Source organism: Branchiostoma lanceolatum, chromosome 3 (genome assembly GCF_035083965.1).
Source record: "Branchiostoma lanceolatum isolate klBraLanc5 chromosome 3, klBraLanc5.hap2, whole genome shotgun sequence".
NCBI classification, from domain to species: domain Eukaryota; kingdom Metazoa; phylum Chordata; class Leptocardii; order Amphioxiformes; family Branchiostomatidae; genus Branchiostoma; species Branchiostoma lanceolatum.
In genome coordinates this window covers 11,301,278-11,319,948 of record NC_089724.1, presented here as the reverse complement: position 1 = coordinate 11,319,948, position 18,671 = coordinate 11,301,278, and the positions used below count along the sequence as shown (strand labels likewise).

The 18,671-nt window shown below is 43.0% G+C and overlaps 3 protein-coding genes across 5 annotated transcripts; 1 reads left to right on the top strand and 2 right to left on the bottom strand.

Annotated features, from left to right (window-relative positions):
• Nucleotides 1–34: 34 nt before the first annotated feature.
• LOC136430242 (uncharacterized) lies at nucleotides 35–14,053 on the top strand. 2 transcript variants are annotated; one of them, XM_066420680.1, is made up of 7 exons: nucleotides 35–169; nucleotides 621–762; nucleotides 11,955–12,078; nucleotides 12,339–12,398; nucleotides 12,589–12,750; nucleotides 13,001–13,085; nucleotides 13,345–14,053. In XM_066420680.1, exons 1-7 carry the CDS (start codon nucleotides 151–153, stop codon nucleotides 13,614–13,616), a joined length of 864 nt encoding a protein of 287 aa, XP_066276777.1. In that variant the 5' UTR covers nucleotides 35–150; the 3' UTR covers nucleotides 13,617–14,053. The 2 variants fall into 2 exon arrangements, with proteins under 2 accessions (XP_066276777.1, XP_066276778.1); XM_066420681.1 differs by lacking the exons at nucleotides 35–169; nucleotides 621–762 and adding an exon at nucleotides 8,245–8,681.
• LOC136430246 (uncharacterized) lies at nucleotides 2,230–9,653 on the bottom strand. Its single transcript, XM_066420687.1, has 3 exons — nucleotides 9,042–9,653; nucleotides 5,242–5,612; nucleotides 2,230–4,893 (listed from the first exon to the last, which is right to left on the bottom strand). The coding sequence occupies exons 1-3, from the start codon at nucleotides 9,063–9,065 to the stop codon at nucleotides 4,704–4,706; spliced, it is 585 nt and encodes a 194-aa protein (XP_066276784.1). The 5' UTR covers nucleotides 9,066–9,653; the 3' UTR covers nucleotides 2,230–4,703.
• On the bottom strand, nucleotides 13,268–17,623 carry LOC136430243 (uncharacterized). 2 transcript variants are annotated; one of them, XM_066420682.1, is made up of 8 exons: nucleotides 17,304–17,623; nucleotides 16,513–16,644; nucleotides 15,555–15,648; nucleotides 15,333–15,389; nucleotides 15,119–15,208; nucleotides 14,648–14,770; nucleotides 14,153–14,291; nucleotides 13,268–14,014 (listed from the first exon to the last, which is right to left on the bottom strand). In XM_066420682.1, exons 2-8 carry the CDS (start codon nucleotides 16,587–16,589, stop codon nucleotides 13,773–13,775), a joined length of 822 nt encoding a protein of 273 aa, XP_066276779.1. In that variant the 5' UTR covers nucleotides 16,590–16,644; nucleotides 17,304–17,623; the 3' UTR covers nucleotides 13,268–13,772. The 2 variants fall into 2 exon arrangements, with proteins under 2 accessions (XP_066276779.1, XP_066276780.1); XM_066420683.1 differs by having other exon boundaries at nucleotides 15,131–15,208; nucleotides 17,304–17,617.
• Nucleotides 17,624–18,671: the final 1,048 nt, after the last annotated feature.

The window sequence follows — 18,671 nt, the reverse complement described above, 5'->3', positions numbered from 1 at the left end:
ATATTTTCCATTCCTACGCACAATTGTACAAAGTTTGATGTCAACAAAATCTGAAACATTTATAACATACAGACATGCAGGCTCCTTTATCATGTCATCCTTGTTGTTTCCCTGTTTTGGAATGGTATCTTCCTCGTTAGGTCAAAGGTGATGGCGGAGGCAGGAACCGGTATAAGTTACACTGTACAAACCTTCCGATAAAAACAGTACTGAAGCTGCCCAGTACAGGAAGTCCAGTACTGAGAAAGTCTCAGTACTGGAGCTCCTGTTCTGACGACCACTTCCGTACTGGTTGTCCAGTACTGACAAAGGAGGCAGTTACATTTGTATATTTGCTACATAACATTATCAGGAGTACGAGTCAGGTTAGTGTTGCTCGTAGGCTAGACTGACCTAAACTGGCGTGTGTTGTGGCTTGTCTGAGCAAGGAGGTTTTATATAGATATAAAACCTCCTTGGTCTGAGCTACACGTACGTACGCTGGTATGTCGGAATAATCAATTTCTTTACTGATGATATGTCGGATCACGTTGTCAGAAGACATGTTATGACGTCATGATCGGACGATTTTGAGGTGTTGTAGTCCACAAAATGTTCTCTGTGTCAACGTTTTCTGCCAGGTCTGGAGTGTATTGTGAAGTTGGGAGGGAGTGCCGTCACTGACAAGAGCACACTCGAGACGCCTCGGCTGGACACAATCAGGGCCGCTGCGGATATCATCTCACAAGTTAGGGGGCGCTGCATCGTCGTCCACGGAGCTGGGTTAGCCTGATGTTATCTACTTATGTCAATTTAGTTATGACTTCGCTTCAACCTGATCTCTTTGGACAGGATAATTCAAGAAGTTTTAGATTGACTGTTCTTCCGCAGACTATGTAATGGACTGTTTGCAGCACTTTTAACTCAATGCCTTCTATATTAAACCTGCTGCTGCCATTACTGAAGTACATTGTACCAAGGCAAGGGTTACATCATTAACGTTAGCCTCACAACACGTCACTGTAAAACACTGTAAAATGTCTAATTGGCTAGCAATACAGTATAAGGATTCGAAGTAATGGAACCTGTAAACTTCTTTTCACGTACCAAATTGACGAACTGTACTGTAATTTGGTCGACTCATTTGAAGAATTGGTTTTATTACTAAAATCTATTGCGAGATTTGCGACAATTTCGGATGGGACAATATGGGTAGCGGTATGTCTTCAAGTTCCATGTGAAACTCGTTGTTCTCTGTAACTGGTATGTCATCAGCTACAACTTCAAGGCCAACTTACATACACCCGCGGGCATTTTGGAACTCTGACATTAGTGCTGCGTACCTAAACGTAACATCAGGTACCGGTACAGAGGTTTAGGTACAGGTCCGGACCTGTATCTGTACCTGAACAATTTGAAAAATTAACATGTGTTCTTCTGAACTTCTTCAATAATGTCAGTATCTTTATTCAAAGAACATAACTAGGTTTCCTACCGCCAAACTCCCTTGGCCTTGCTATCAAAACTCCCGGCCTGCCTGAATGATCTGTTTTGGTCACGTTTGGTGTTGCATGAGGTCAGGAGATCAGTCACAAAATAAGCACATACTTGGTGTGAATTTATATCGTGACAGTACCGGTACTTCATGATCCGGTATTTTGGACCTGTACCTAATCAGTTTTACGGTACACGCAGCACTATCTGACATGCATGATAGAGCTTATTCGTGCGGGCCTGATCACGTAATCTCCAAGTAGACATTGAGGGCGGAAGTCCGATTTTCTGACTGGCCCAAAAGAAAAGAGGACCATCAGAAAATCCGGCTGGTCAGAAAACAATTTTCCATCCCCCAACATCTGCTTGGACATGTACTAGTGGAGAACCCTGATCTGCCCTACCTCCTTTGCAGGGCTTCTAGGGGCGCCGGTGTTTATTCATGGGGAGCGCTGATTCGCGGTTTTCAACACGGGCCAGGTTCTAATGCCGGGAAGTTTGTCTCTGCGCTTCTAAAAGACACTCCTACCCCGCTAGAACGAAACCTCTGCTTGGAGAATACTGCAAAGGAGGCTAGCTCCGCCTACGCCTTCTTAGTGACGGATCGTGCTACTTGAACACTTGCGTTGGCGGGAGCAACTGCCGCGAAATTACTTTCCTGCGCCCCCATTTCCCGCCAAGGACATCAAAGGAAAATATCCAATAGCTTTTTTGCCCCACTTAGGAACTGTAAAATAAATGACACGCCATTTGCACTTTGTCATTTCCGCTGTTTTATTAGCTGTGTATTCCCATATTGTAGTCTGCCATATAATTTCAATATGTACCACACAATTGAGCACTGTATCGTGCGTGGCGCAAACCATCAAAAAGCGATACAGGACATCCGGCTCTCAATTTCCACACAATTTGTCCGGATGTATATCATATTGTTTACAGTTTACAACTACATGAACATCTACTCTACAATAAAGGTGATGCGTCTTGTCTCCTTTCAAAAAGAGAGGCAGCACTATCCTTGGACATAACTGCCAATTCTGAATTTCTGATATCTACGTGTCCTTTTTTTCATTTTCACACTTACAAATAAAACTCCCTTTACATTCAGTACAGGTCCGATTGAATAGCGTGGATTTACAGTTTGTTTTTGCCGGTATGTAGGGTAATCACAGGCGGGTTATGACACACACTCAGACGTGAAAGAAATCCGGTACAGCTGAGTGACCAAGTCATTCATCTTTCATGACCCCCTTTATCTGACGCTTATGGTGTCAGGATGGAGAGTCCAGTGAATCCGCCGTTGTATCTTGGTGGTTACAAAAGGAAAGTTATACTTTTTTCGCAACAAATCAAACAACGTAAAAACTAACTTTTTTTTTGCTGAGGCATCGCATACCTTTCGCTTTATGACAGTCGGTACATGCAAGAAGCACGCCTCCACAATGTTCTAGTCTCTACCAGACTAATTACGCCGGCTATAGGGAGAATATTTGCCACTGGAGTTTGGTCACCATAAGGTTTCATTTGTAGACGTAGTTACTCCGAGGGGGAATTGTTAACCTCACCGTGGACTGGCTTTCCTGGCCAATTATTTCCTTTTTTGCCGAATTCTACGATCCACACCCCCGAAGGAAGGCCTGGTGAAGGATAACAATGTTCCACAAGACGGGGAATGCGCAAACCCGATGATAGGTAGCTTAGTCAAGGACTGGTGACTCATGGCGGGACTTAAGATAGGTCTGATTTGCTTTCTCGCCAAAAATGGAATCATGAGAGGTGTTTAATTCATCCTGTCTCTTGAGTGAAACTCCAGTGTTTCCTTGCCGACCAACAGGACTATCATGAACCAACTGTTTGTACAGACTGTTTTGTAGGTCTTCCTAGTGGTAAGCTTTTTTCTCTGCCAAGCCAGGCATCGATCTTTTGCGATTCCTCTGAGTTAGCTAGCCTGGAGCCGATCCTAGTTAGTTTACCGGGCCTCCCATATACTTTCCCTCACCAACTTGGTCTATGAGAGGTCCGGTAAATTAACTAGAATGACAGCCAGGCTACGAGGTAGCTACAGTATATCTGCGAAATGTACTGTTTTGGAAACACGACCTGCAATGACCTTTGTCTAGAAAGTGAGCCCCTTTTAGATCATCCAAGGCATGTGCCCCCGGCTACGCAGAAATATCCTCATTAAATTGGAATTTTTCGGTCTAAATCGGGCTGCCCTCCCTTTAACGATATGCTCCATCGGTCGCCTATTCCATAACATACCAGACGAATTCCTCCTGTGGACTATTTTCAGGCTTCAACTACTTCTTCTCGACCCAATGCCCTACGTTTGAATAGTCCTGATGTCAGCTGTACGTACTTTCGTCTGTATTTCTTGGCACGCTACATCACAGTGTTCTACATCACAGTGTTCCTCTGTGTGATGTACGAGTATATATGCCCTTACCTTGTTACTTTCCGTTCCGTACACATTATGGTATATTGTAGTCATACATGTAGGCATGCTTCAACATAAAGCGGTCAATCTAGATTCAAAGTACTGACTGATGATAACCAAATGCACAATTATAACTTATTAAAGATTTTTAAAACATGTATAAGTGCTTGGTGTGTAACAGAGAGTTGTTCTGACGACAATGATATAAGCTCGGTGTTATGCACCAAACTCTAAGCGTGCCAGAGCATGTCTCCTATGAGCTAGACAGTCTAAACTGATGAGACCTTTGGCTGCTTTTCAACTTTTGCTGTGAATTTTAGAACAATCTATCATGTATCTTGCAGGGATGCCAACTTTGGCTGACTTCACTAATTGTTTTTTTTTCTTGTTTTTTTCATTTTCGTTTTTCCAAGGAGTTTTTTTTAACCTTGGTTTTCTATGTTCTTCCATCTTTTGGAGAAACTGGGTGCCATGACGAGTGGGGAGTAATCAAGTCGATGATATTTGACTTTCGACGTCATTTCTGTGTCGTATTTGGACTTCTGACTTTTGTTACTTTTACAAAAATCACAGAATGCCCCGCAAATGAGAACTTATCGTCTGCTCAAACCAGTGATGTCAACGTAGGACGATTTTACCGACGCTTTGTCGCACTAGCAGCCGCCAAAGATCCTCAAAATGACACATGAACTGGCAACGTTTTATCAACTTAAAACATCGCGTGAAATGAGTCCCAACAAATGTTACATCGGGACAGAAAACCAGTGGTTTAGTTTCCAGAACAGTGTTCTAGTCATGAGTACTTGGACCGTTTGACGTTCAGGACGTAAGGCCACATCTTCGCGCGGCATTGACAGCACGACTTCACTCTGATTGGTCGGATGAAGAACCGCCTGCCATTGGTCAGCACTGCGTCCTTGATAACCGACAGCTGTGCGCATGTGCTGAGATCTCTAGAACTGCTGGACTGGTGTGGATTCCAACTGAAAATGGTCAGAATGAAAGCTATAAGTTTTCTTCACAGAGTAGACTATCAAGTTTGGACATGGCATCGTCCTCCCCCAGAAGACAAGTTATAGCTCGGATCGCTTTTCATTTTACCATCAATAGATATGTTCACTGAACGACCTGGACCTTTATCGTAGTACAGGTGGCTAAAGGTCTCAAGACTTCAAGACCAGACGTGGTCGCGACAATCGTTAGGACATGCATTCAATTATGACTTATGATCAGATGCTACGGTTAGCTAGCAGTCAAGTTTAAGTTAAATGTACCAACTTGAGTGTTTGTTAAGACTATTCTTCCTCCCGTATCACTAATCTCCGACTCACCCGCATGGCAGCCCCTCGCTGAGACACGTGACCTCGTGAATCTTCTGCTCGTAGATCTTGCCCATGAACACCACACACCTGACGATCTCCAGCGGCTGGCCCGTGTACAGGTCCCGCTCCTCCACGAACCGCGAGGCCGGCCGCTGCACCGACAGGCACCCGGACGAGCCCTCCCCGAACCCCAGCCCGAAGGAGCTGCGCCGCGTCTTGAAGGGCTTCAGGGACCGTTTCGGTTTGAAGTACGGCCGGAAGCGACGTAGCAGTCGTCCCTTAAAATCCACCGCACATTCTTCCACGTCGTCAGTGGTAAACTTCTTGAAGCCGGCGGAGGTGGAGGCGAGGACTAGCGTCAGTAGAGCAGACATCACCACCTGGGAGAGAAACGGCGACATCGTCAGTTGGACGCACACGAAACGAAGGAGCCAACGTCTTCGAGTAAACGGTTGTTCTTATACATAGAAAAAGAGAGTTCCGCTCATGAGAAACTTCTGGACTAGACTGGTGAGAACTCTATCTTAACTCTTTAAGATCGAGTTCTCACCAGTCTAGTCCAGAAGTTTCTCATGAGCGGAACTCTCTTTCTTACAACGTGGGCGGTGGAATCACAGACTGAGGCACACAGTATAAGTCAAGGCCGATTGATTGTTTTCCTCTTCCCTCACAAGGGACACTCTAATCTAGAAGACCTCAACATGAGTTATATGACAAGGGCGTATTGTGCCCCCCCAGGAAGAAATGCGCTCCTTTCAAGGCTCTACATGACCAAGAGTCTCCACTTAACGAGAGGGCACCGCTATGCTAGCGTTAGTCAAATTACTGAACCAACCCGCAATATTGTCAAAGGCTCCGGTCAAATGGACAAAATCGGTCTTTTTACCCCCTGGGAAGACTGCTGCATAGCCAGCGGTTCCTTCAACCGGGTAGAACCTGTTTTGCTTGGGATGGATTAACGTCTTTCTTAAGCTTCTTAATATACAGAATTTTCACAAACCTCTGCAGTGAAAAGAGAGATTAAGCCATATATTACAACTTTCTCGGACCGCCCACGTGGAAGTGTTTTCATCATCGTTCTGTTTTATTTGCTGCGTCAAACATGCCGTTTTGGGCGTTCATAGAAACACGTTGGAGATTTTGATGGAAAAGACATCGATATATCGTTGAATCTATGCAATAACGCCCCCTCATTTTATAACTGCTTCTACAAGACCTTAACGTGAACGATACCTGACCAAAACTGGAGGGGGAAGTTTGTGACTGTTCATGCGGTTGAAAATATAAGAAATATATGGAGGTGATTACGCTACCCATTGTAAAACACGGTTTCCTGCTGTTCTTAGGAGAAAGGAGTTTATCATTGGTCAATGACAAAATCCATCGATATTTCAAACGCCCAGACGAAATGCTGGAAATCATCCACACTACCGGAGGTACAATTTGAGAAGTGGTGTCGCTATGAACGCCAATAACATCGTGACTTACTACGTAATCCTATCATAGAAACGCCAAATAGACAGATACGTCTTTACTAGATTGTAAGGAACACGGTCGACATGATGCTAAATTTGTATTTGACAACGTCTTGGACGACTGAGCTGGATGGTTTAGTAGTTGTTTGTATGGCTAATAGTTCTTTGTGCGCTTGGAGTCCATCTGGGGCATAGTTGGAACTGGAAAGCATTTCAATGCATGATGCAACTTCCACAATTATTACTACAACTTTGGTTGTTTGATTTTTGTTATTAAGCAATTTGATACATCTATGATGAAATCAGTTTAGGTGACTACTTTAATGTTGGCTGTACCGGACAGCAGAACTGACATGTACGCATGTTAGCTTGCTAGTATTCCGATAAAGTGCCGACAGTAGTAACTATGGCGGAGCTACGCCCCTGTAAAACACTGGGTTACAAAACATGTTATGAGTCGCACACTGTCGCCTTTATGTTTCAACTTCACTAAAACGTGACCCATCTTTCCCGGGTCGGCGACTCGTCCGGGGCGCCAAACGGCACACGGACCCCACAAGGGGAGGTGGACTTTCTTTGATCTTGGCGATCAGTAACAGGTTTGTCCTGAGGGGGTGAAAGCGCGGGTAGTGAATGCAGGAGTGTGGCTAGAAGAGACCTTGTGATGGGTATAGTTTGTCAAGTGCAGATGGTAAAGATTTCATAGGAAGTCGCAAAGTGTCGCCAAATCCGAAGAAATTACAGTGTCGTTTATGATTAGTTACGTAAGTCGCTGCTGTGGATCTTTCTAAAAGTCGTCTTTTAAACACAATTAGCAACTAAGTTGTTGTTAAAGACTTGTCACCAAAGACTCTTCAAAAACCCAACCTTCTCCCCAACGCTACTTAGTTTTCAGCACGTGCGATGACTCTCTACCCATGAATGATTGAGACGTATGGAGCATCCCTACAATGTGATTCCTCAGTTCTGACGTGTTTACTCCACTCTTATCGGCTACTACATCATGCCCACCGGCGCCCTGTCCTTGTTTGGTTCCTGACGCCGTGTACTTTTCCATTGATAAAAACGTGCGTGGTCCATGGAGACTGTGCCATACCAGGGGCATTAACCACGGTGGTACAGCCTAATATAGATGTCATATACCACCTCTCCTTACTCCTAAGTCTGTTAAATGTGGGAGGGGGCGCCACACCATCTGACTATACCAGTGATAGAGGTAGACGTCTGGAATTTTCCCGATAGATGATATTGATACAAAGTTCTTATCCCATTGTTTGTTGTTAGCATGTATAGTTGCAGAAGACCTTGCGAAAGTTGTTGAACTTTTGTTGTGCCAATAAAGATTGTTGTTGTTGTTGTTGTTATATATTCCGCGGCAACAAAACTCTCAATCATTATTGTCGGAGGGGTCGTTATGAACGTAACAATGGTTTAATTGCTTCAATTCAGCGAGTGCATTGGAAAAAATATGATGTTTTTCTTTTATGAGATGCGTCATACGAAATCATTAAAACAGCTACAAGCAAGGATTTTGAGTGTTTCGTTCTTACATGCCGTTTTGATTATAATTTGAAACGTATGTAGTAAAGCGCGGTTGTCCATTTGATCAACAGGCTTCTCTTCTGGACAGGCGCATGGCGTCTGTCATGTATGTTTGACAGATTAATGTGGCGTGGTCGTTCTGTTGCGTAATCATTTTGAGTTGTTTATGAACAGCGTGTTTTCGTAGCCGCGTTGGAATGAAAACTAAAACCATAGAGACTGCGTTTGGTGTATTTTCCTCAATGCCAATGATTTAAGCCTTTATTTTCATCTCAGGAATCCCCCTCTCATTCTTTACAGACGTCTTCCGTTTCCGTATTCCTCCAATCCACTTGTTAGTCTTAGACTTAGGCATAGGAAGTTATCTACAGTGGGACAGCATGTCGAAATGTACACACAGACAGCATGTGGAGATGTAGAACACAGTTCAAGGTAACAGTTATGTCCGTATCATTTTGTGTGCTGAACACCCGAATACTTTATGGCCAATGAAAATAAAGTATCGGGTGAGGCATGCACATGTACACACATTATTTTTAGAAATGGCTTACTTTAGAGTACAACATCATTGGTTTGCGATTTTAAAACTGCCGTTGCCCATATCATTCACTAGACTGCATGTATTACTGGTTGGTTGGACATGTTACGCGATGGGACTACTTGGACATCCATTGGATGCCGACATACAGTTAAAGCGGGACCTACAGTTGTAGCTATAGCGCGCGAGGCTGACAAAGCAACGGGCTAGCCAGATATTATAAAACTGACTTAAGGTTGAGGTCCTTTACTCACCGTTTTCAGTCCGTAGATTTCCATCTTTTTTACTCAGATCCCACGGTGGACGCTGAAATCAGTCCCACTTTTCCCAGAGGGTCGAACACGCTGCACGAAGCGTCGTTGTAGTCTGTGTTGAGTTCTGCCTCAATCTAAGATCATCTAATACACGAGTCAGAGCGGCCGGGCAGGGCAAGTGTCGTCTGCAGCTTCCCTAGCAACGCTGTTCATTGGACTGGCAACTGAGGACCCTCGCTGCCAGGTTATCCCAGCTTCTGCAACAGGAAGTGACGTCACCTAGGGATATACCTTCCTTTTCAAAGAACCAATCAGACGGGCCCATTCTGATTCAAGCAACCCTCATGTTCACGACTTCAGGGGTAGTGCCAGTCATCACTTGTCACGTGACCAGCGGAAGGCTGCACCTGTTGTGTTGACTCATCTGTAACGTAAAACTACGCGTCATTTTTCCAGTTAGCTATAGAAGGATATCCGAAGATTCGTCTGACGTTCATCAAAATTATGGGACTATATAGTCATCAATGAGTGATGGAATTAAAGAATGCCCTGTGCATAGAGTCCATTCCAAGTCACCGAGAGGGTTGTCATAATTTACAAATGTTTTCAATTTATTGTAATTATTTGTGTAAGAGATTTGATACTTTTGAAGTAATTTGAATGTGATTTCAATTTTATAGATATATCTTAAGTTTTCTGAAACTTAAGAAATATTCATGATGTGTAATATGATATTTCCAACAGTTTCTAAGTATTCATACTTTTTACAATTTCTTACCATTCTTTACCATTATTTGTAACATCTTTAAAGATAGGTCGGAGGGATGGGAAGAAAGCAATTCTCACATCCTTGCGAAATATAGGCAATAATGCTCTATACAAAGGACCTACAGTGTCCTGCAGAGAAATCTAAAGATGTACAAAAGCAGACAGAAGGGCCGGATTAGCACCTACTTTTATGGGGGCAATCACCATTCTACCATTATTGACCATTTTATACCATTTTTTGTTTCAAAATGTTTCAAAAATATCTAATTGAATTCGAATTAATTCAAATTTTCATATTCAATCTTTTACAGAAAATTAGAACTATTGTTGCTCAAATATTCTTTTATCAGAAATAATTCAAAATTGTTAGAAATATTATGCAAAAAACCCTCATGGTGACTTGGAATGGAGTCTAAGTACACATCATAAAATGATTTCATATCATTGTGGATAACAGGGCGGCAGACGTTGAGAAGAAAGATCGTTACGCTTAATTTTCCGGCTGCCCTTTTTCCCAGACAAGCAAGTCTTCAGAAAGGCAGCCAGAAAATGCCATGTGTACTCTCCGAACGTCTGCTTGGAGATTAGCTGGGCGCCATGTTCTCATAGTTGGGATTCTAGCGGCGTGCTGCCCCGCGGAGGTACACAGCTGACATGACCCGAGACGTGTCAACACTCATGTACCAGGCATCTCCGGCTCCGCGCACGTCCCGGACACGACCAGAACATTCACAGCGTAGTCACCCAGTAGTCACCCAGTAGTCACCGAGTAGTCACCGGCTCTGGGGATTGGTGGGATGAGTCTTACGTAGAAAGATATGGAAAGGCAGTTAATGGCAAAATACTAGTAGCCTATCCGTAAGGCGACGGAGAGCAACAGTAGGATACATTCTATTAACACACGCACACACACAAAGACACACACGCACGCACACACAAACACACACACACATACGCGCACACACACACACAGACACAAAGACACGCGCACATACACATACACACAAGATGACACACACACACACACACATATATATATATGTATATACACACACACACATAAAGACACACACACACACATGCACGTTTAGGTATCGCCCAATATCTATGGAGTCTGAAAGTATGATAAACAAATAAAGTTACGAGATTTTTTTAGCAAAAAAGTTTCCATCAGACCCTCCGCCATCTAAGTATTTTGTATTGTGACCATCTTTTTTTTCATTGACATGACATTTCAGAGAGAACTGTCGGATAGCTTTACCTTTAGGAGATTCTTGTTTTCCTAACGCCTTAATGTGTACCACAGGTAGTCTTCCTCTTACCTGGCTCCCTTTAAAAGTCGAAAGTCAATGTCCGAATCCTGGCATGCCTTTCCAACAGCTGCCAACTCCTCCTGGACCTCTAACAGGGAAGATTGCCTGACCTTCATGGTTCTCGTCTGTGTAAACAGACGTCCTTCCGACTCTCGCCCTGGCAATGGAGACAACTGTTTGGCATTCTTCCGTGTTTTTTTCTTGTTTGGTGACCTTTTATCATGTCCCTAGAGTTTTTCCTCTTCCGGAGAAGATGGTAATTGATCTAGAGCAGCGTAAATAAGTACGCCATGCGATCACTCACGTCACCTTGGTTTTACACGTGAAAAAAGTGTACGTATGGTACAAATAAAAGTTGACTACATGCAGCTACAGTCAAATTGCACAAGGTTAAGGTTGCACGTAGCCGACATTCGCCAACCATCGCAACATTCCCACCTCCGAATTTACTTTCCACACCTGCAACGCATATATGTCTTTATACGTATATATACGGTATTTTAAAGCCCCTTTAACGTATAAAATGTTTAGATTTTCAAACCATTTTCAGAAATCCTGTATCTTCGCCAAGTGAGAGACATAGAACCTCAGTTTTCTCAGAAAGGTTTTAATAAAACACACACACACACCTCTGTCTGCTATATTATCAAATCCCTTCCTTGGCATGTAAGTTGTAACTATATCGGGAAAGGGATATACAAGATGGTGAATGTGAATGTGAATCTGGTGTAGTCACGGAAAATACAAAATTTCATGTATCCCTGTCTGTCAAATATATCTGTAAAAGCTCCGCATACAATAGCGTATGACTATCTAGCTCTCCATTTTGCAGGTCTTTCGGGCATTTCCAGGCAAGAGAGCACGGCGTGGTGTGGGGATATCGTGACAAGGAAACCGCCGCTGAGGTTCAGACTGTGAAGCTGGGCTTCTGCAGAACACGGCAGTCTGTCACCAAGGTACGGTTTAGATTGACATTGTCAGCCGCTGTGGTTGCGTTTCGGTTCCAGCTGCCTCTCGGCACGTCCGCCATGTTCTCTATTGTGCTGTCTCCTTTTGTACTGTGCCTGGCCATTGCCCTGAAACTTGTCGTTGTCTTTTTCATTGTTGTTTGAAGGTTATAAGAAAGACGTGGATTTTTAAAGATTGTTTGTACTGTTATACAGTGTGCACAATGTTAAACGTTGTACTGTACATAATGTTAAACTTATATTTCCAGCTTCTACACATAATAACAGAAGAGTTTGTCCGACTCGGCATCCCCGCAGTTGGTGTGTCAGTGAGTATTATCGGCGATGCCATATTCTAAAAATTGCTTTATTTCTAAATATATTATGAAAAAATAACAAAGTGTAATACTAACGATTGCTTTCATCTGTCATTTAATCACCTGCTTCATCCTGTTGTAAAGTTATATCGTCTCCCCTTCTCTTGCGTTAATCAAAATCTTCTGTTAATTTTCCTGTCAGCCCTTGTCGTCATGGGTAACCGATGACGCGTCTGTAGTGAAGGCAGGCACTGACAACATCCGGGACATGCTCCTGGAGGGGTTCGTTCCCATCATGCACGGCGATGCTGTTCTAGATCGGAAACGAGGCTGCACCATCCTCAGTGGTGACACCATCATCAAGGTAAGAAGTGACTTCAGAATTGCATTTCATCTCTCTCTAACGGGGGGGATTAGTAAAGTTACAATTCTGAACGATACTTGACGTATTGGGTTACATTATTTATCACTCTTATCATTCCAAAAACTACTCCTAAACTGTTCTCCACACTGCATCTTTGCGTCGCTAACGGAGTCTACGTCCAGTTCATTCAACTGAAATTTGATTATTGATTTTACGGCTATGTCACCTAGAATGTACTCGTACGTTACAGCACCTGTGTGGCGTGTTCCGCCCCCCGCGGGTCGTCTTTCTAACCGACGTGGCCGGGATTTATGACAGACCTCCCGAACAGCCAGGTAACGTAACATGTAATCTATGGTAACGTAACATGTAAACCTTCGTTTCAATGGCAAATTAACAGCTGTTAGAAATTCAAGATTCAGTTGTGTGATTCTTACCTCCTATTGACAAAGTAGTTGTCCTGTCTAGGTTTATTTTACTGAGTGAAAAACAAAAGAAACATACAAACTCATAAAAGTGAAATATTGCAGGTTGTTTTATTTTATTTCTTCTTCTTTGGTCATTTTAATAAATTTGGATTCTTCCCATTAACAGGAGCTCAACTCATACCTGAAATTCAAGTTGATCGAGATAGAAAACTACATGTTTCCATAGCAACGTCTTCACAGGCACATGACGTCACTGGAGGAATAGCCTTAAAACTCAAGTCTGCCGTTGACATTGTGACTGAGAGTAACGGTCGTACCTGTGTCATGGTCTGTGGTATCCAATCAGAGGCTGCGGTACGAGCATGCGTGGAAGGACAACTCCCACAAGGCACCGGGACAATTGTTCAGCTGTGCAAACAGTCGGATGAAGTTACCTAGCGCGCTCTATCCAATAAGCTGAAATTCTTTTAAATTCTATAGAATAAATCTAGAATTCCACATCCTCCAGCCATTTATCGTCTTATTGCATGTTTAGTCATGGAGTTTTGCCATACGTGACCTTTAGCCACATTGCAAGACGCATAAAATCTTCTGTCAAACGGGACTTGTTTCAGCGTAACCTGCATCGTCTGTGAAAGACACTTTTCTATAGTCCTTTTGCGTTTTCTGCATTTTCCTAATCCCGCCATATCTCTTCCCCTGCGTCTTTCTTCTCGGCTGTCTCAAAACCCAGATATCCCCTTCTGCACATGCGCACATGTTCTTATCATCTTGGTGTAGTGTGCCGTTTGACGTCACTTCCGATGCGCTGGTCTCAGTAAGCAGCAAAACGTATTCTAGGATGTATGAAAATAAATATCAATATTATTAATCAACGTTAGTGGAATGCAATTCTTTGCGTGAGAGTTTTAACATGTTCACAAATTCGCAAATGGAGTGGTGTTTTCAAATGAAACATTCTTAGTAATTCTCACCCTCTTCCCCCGGCCGGTCCTCCTCATCTGTCGGCTGCAACATCGGGTCTCTTTTTGCCCGGCTGACTTCCGGTGCAGCATATCTGTGGAACCTCTCCAGCTCGTCCCAGCCTATTCTGGGAGATGATATAGACCTTTTCTGAAACAAACAAGACTTCCTGGTAACATTTTCCCTCCAAGGGGAGTCATGTAACCATTGGCTTAGCTAATGCAGTATTTATTTGCTATAAGTCGTAAGTAATGGATTAATGACTCATGATTCAAGTTTGCGATAGGTACACTTGTAAATGATGTCATGCTGGACGTCAAATACTAGTTTTATGCAACAAATGGCACTGTAAGCGGTTTTCAGACCATAGAGACAAACAATTTGATTTACGCTCTACATGTGCATCAGTATCCCAGCAGACTAGGAATGCCATGTATAGTGAGAGAAGAACTGGAAGAAAGTTAGAAAGTTTACACTGTAGACATGTAAATTTGGTTGAAATATACCATCTGAGGTTGGCGGCTTATTCTGATACTGAAAAACAAGATGGCGGCCTTTGTGATGAACTCCACGGCGATGAAGACCAGGGTATCTCTGGGGAAAGACGTCAGAAGGTTCTTCTTCTCTTCCTACGATATACATACATAGAGAATATTATAAGTAGACAAAAACTAAAGTAAATTCTTCAATGAGAATACTTAAATACGTTGTAATTCACTGATAAAGATGCTTAATCAAATTTGATTCTGAAGTAATGGGTCATAGATGACTTGAATCCAAAATATGTTGTAACAGCTCCATGTCAATACGTAAAAGACTGCCTGATGTCATGATCAGTGCCAGTACAGTATATCTCGCGAGGAGGGGTTTCTGTACAGTGCTATCTTCATGGTGTAGCTAACCTATATACACATGGATACGCACATGCCTGGTAGATTCATAGAATAGCTTTTCAAATGTCCCACAGTAACACGTACATGAGCTCTTACCGGTAGAAGGAAGATGAGCACTCCAAACACCACATCCAGTAACAAAGACGCGATGCACAGGAGCTGGAACATCGTGGCCTGCTCGAGAAAGAAGAAAAAATCCGGGAATACAATTATTGGTCACCGGAGAACGTTACTACATTAAAAAATTGAAGACAGAAAACAGAAGTCATCACATTATCAATTAGAAACAATGACTCACCCATGTGAGTTTGCGAGCTCCAGATATCACCATAGAAAAGACAGCATTAGCCATACTCTGGGGGGAAATATATTGCAACTGTAATTCTTCGCACATCGTGACAAAAGTGAGCTTATTACGCACTGGCTGATATCTGGCAAACATAACACAGGCTCACGAGATGCCCTTTCACTGTGACTTTACTTTACAGAAAGATGTCTTCGAAATAATTTTCAAACTGACCATGAAGGCTGTGACGTTTTCCATCAGCCCCCCTCGGACTCCGAGCTGTCCGAACTCCACCAGCCCCATCAGCAGCAGCATCCCTCCCAACACGCTGGAACAGTTCAAAAGTGTTACTTGATTTGATTTATTTGGCTGTAAGAAAAGTATACAGCCAGGGCCCTAGGGCTTCCCACCCTCATTAAATCAGGACCCAGGCTCCACGTTACATCGCTCGCGAAGGCCCCTTTCGCGAGCGATGTAACGTGGAGCGATAAGGGCGGGGCTTCCCAACTAGCCGAAAACTATTACAAAGGATTAGCCTTAATTCGAATCCGATCTGAAGTTTCATCTCTGTTCATCCTAATCCAGGCAATCGTATCAAATTCTCGATTACATTTACATATAAAGTACAACTTCAAGTACCCCTCTTGGCGTGATATCATATTAGGCTGCACCAAGTAATTTTTATGGATGACGTCCGCGCGCGCATTGATTTTGGTCTGTTCCCAGAAAAAAAACAAGAAATTCCGCTTCCTGTAACTATGACCAAAGAGTTACGACAGTGCCGCAAATCGTAAGATTAACGTCAAACTCGTCACGCTAAATGCATAAATAAACGCCTAAGGCTATAGGCAGGATCATCCTGTCAGCAGTACAAAAAAATGCACTGCTGACAGGATGATCCTGACAGCAGTGGGATATGGAAAGAAACAGGACAGGACAACAACTGCTGTTCAACTTCAATTGATTTATTCAAATTATTGCTGTTTTCATGATGAATAAAAGAATTGTTAGTTGTTACACTGTGTTCTCTCATTCAATTTGTGTCCTAACATGTGTCGTCGACTATAATATTTCAAATCTAGGCATCTTGTTTTTTTCGGCCCGTCTTGTTTTTTTTTTGCGCTCTCGCATTAGATTAAGGGTCTCCAAAGGACGTCATCCATAAAAAATACTTGGTGCAGCCTTAACTCACCTGAGTGGATTCCCCATGCCCCACGATGTGCTGTGCGGCCTCCATCCGCTAGGTGATGTCACTTGCACACGATCCATGTTTGCTCGTCCCTTGGCCGTGGCGTTCTTCTTGCAACGTTTTCTACGGGTTGATCTTGTGTAAACAATTACCACTGGTTATGGGGAGCACCTTCTTTCACAATGGCTAATAAGATCATAAGTTTTGATTATCAAAAGTCATTGTCATCGAGAAATAAATACATGTACATGATGGCGAGGATTTTACGACAAAGCAAATCTTTCCTGATTAAACAAACTATATATTTAGTATAGGTGCTCGCCTTGCACAATCACAGCCACCCCCTATATTATTGATATGACCTTAGTCCTGCCATGATAGATCGTTAAATCAAAGTGCACCAGTTTACAGCTAGCATATAACATTCTTCAGTAATCAAAGTACACTTTCACACATTACCGCAGATTTACGTTTGATTTGCAAATCATTTATGCTGAGGTACGCCCGAGAATTCACGAGTTTTTCTGAATGATATCCATGTATAGAATCTTAAGCTCATTCCAACATCCATCTTAGCAGCAAATTAAACGTCACATGTAGACATGTTTTATAAATGATTTGATTTACACGATGTACTAAAGATGTTCAACGATGTGATCAGCATGGGAGGTTTTGGTACATGTATATAAAGTAGGCAGTGCTTGGCAAACATGTCTGAATTCACAAGCAACTTCAAAACGCCTTTATATAGCCCTAGCTTCTAGAACAGGTAGAGGAAATGATTTATACTATACCTTGTTTCCGGCAGGAGGGAAAATGGCCGGTGCCCTCACCTGTTTACGTGCAGACGTCATGTTTACCCACGGACCGATGGAATAAAGTCCATCTGTACATGTCCGACGACAGTCCGAGGTTCACAAGGCAAAGCGTACTGCTGTAGTATTTAATCTGTTACCGGTAACATGCCTCACATGCTGACAGGTATCCTGTGTTCCTGTCTGCAAATATATTTTTGTTCTGACTTTTATCTACGCTGACATATTTCATTGGGATTTTGAAAGTGGGTCAATGTCATTTCGAGGTCAGCCAATCGGCCATATTGGTTTGTTTTTGTACCCATAGAAGTCTGACAAATACTGCTTGTATCATTTGAACCTCACAAACGTATGGAAGCTGGTTGTCATTATTTATAGACATTCCCTGACGACCAGCTTTTGCGTCAATAATAAGACTGAAGACAGAAATAGATAAGGAGGCGGCAAAGTAATTTCCAGGATTGTCGCGATGTTATGAGTCAAATGCCACCGCGTTAACCCATTCTTTGTGCCCGATATTTCTGTCAGTGAAAGAATGAACATATGCCACATCATGACATGCCACTGGTCGGCACAATGATGTGACAACTGCCACCGCCTCCTGTCCCACTGTTTTAATACAGGGACACAGACAACATTTCAGTCATGGTAGGCGCCAAAGTATAATAGAATCATCGCTTTCTGCCATCTAGTCTGATGTTCTTGTGCTAACACAAGTCAAGGGTGACAGTTGTGTCCCACGTGCTGTCTCGGCACCACTGATTAACGATGATAAATCACCCGCCATTAGAACTGAGCCGGACATTTTCGTCTGCCTTGGGGGAGTAGGGGTCGGCCTCAACATCACAGCAAACAACCGCTGGATTCCAGAACAAAAAGGACAAGGAAAGTTTTATTTTGCACCGGCTGACGTTTGAGCACCAGCAGCTGTAAGGTTTTGTAGTCACGTGATTGTGACGTAATCTAGCGTCCGCCATGTTGACGGGTTAAAGACGCGACCGTACCCACTATCTAGAGACTGTTTTAAGACCCTTTTAACAATTGATTACCCCCACTCAAACATTATTTCACCTCTGCGTATTCAGAAAGCACTAGACTATGAGAAATGTCTCTCTTGGTACCATAGCCTGTCGTCCAGTATCACCAGACAGGTCGCTATTTGGGATCTCATTTCAGAAGTTGTAACGTCATGTGCAAACAATATTGCCGAATAGGTCAGTTTCTAATATGATTGCTGCTAGTCGCGCTTAACCACCACCTATGAATTTTTATATCTTCCTACAAAACGATTTTATTTATAGCAGTATTTTAACTTCATGACATAGTAAAAGCAATATGTAACCTTTG

What these genes read in the sequence shown, in the direction of transcription:
- LOC136430243 (XM_066420682.1), bottom strand. Translation starts at nt 16,589, where the DNA reads ATGGATCGTGTGCAAGTGACATCACCTAGCGGATGGAGGCCGCACAGC. An exon ending in TAAGCCGCCAACCTCAGATG is followed by an intron (nt 14,292 to 14,647) that starts GTATATTTCAAC and finishes TGTTTGTTTCAG; the next exon opens with AAAAGGTCTATATCATCTCC. An exon ending in GGACCGGCCGGGGGAAGAGG is followed by an intron (nt 14,015 to 14,152) that starts GTGAGAATTACT and finishes CATACATCCTAG; the next exon opens with AATACGTTTTGCTGCTTACT.
- LOC136430242 (XM_066420680.1), top strand. An exon ending in TCCCCGCAGTTGGTGTGTCA is followed by an intron (nt 12,399 to 12,588) that starts GTGAGTATTATC and finishes TTTTCCTGTCAG; the next exon opens with CCCTTGTCGTCATGGGTAAC. An exon ending in GTGGTGACACCATCATCAAG is followed by an intron (nt 12,751 to 13,000) that starts GTAAGAAGTGAC and finishes CGTACGTTACAG; the next exon opens with CACCTGTGTGGCGTGTTCCG.
- LOC136430246 (XM_066420687.1), bottom strand. Translation starts at nt 9,065, where the DNA reads ATGGAAATCTACGGACTGAAAACG. An exon ending in AAATCTACGGACTGAAAACG is followed by an intron (nt 5,613 to 9,041) that starts GTGAGTAAAGGA and finishes TTTCTCTCCCAG; the next exon opens with GTGGTGATGTCTGCTCTACT. An exon ending in AGCGAGGGGCTGCCATGCGG is followed by an intron (nt 4,894 to 5,241) that starts GTGAGTCGGAGA and finishes GACCATTTTCAG; the next exon opens with TTGGAATCCACACCAGTCCA.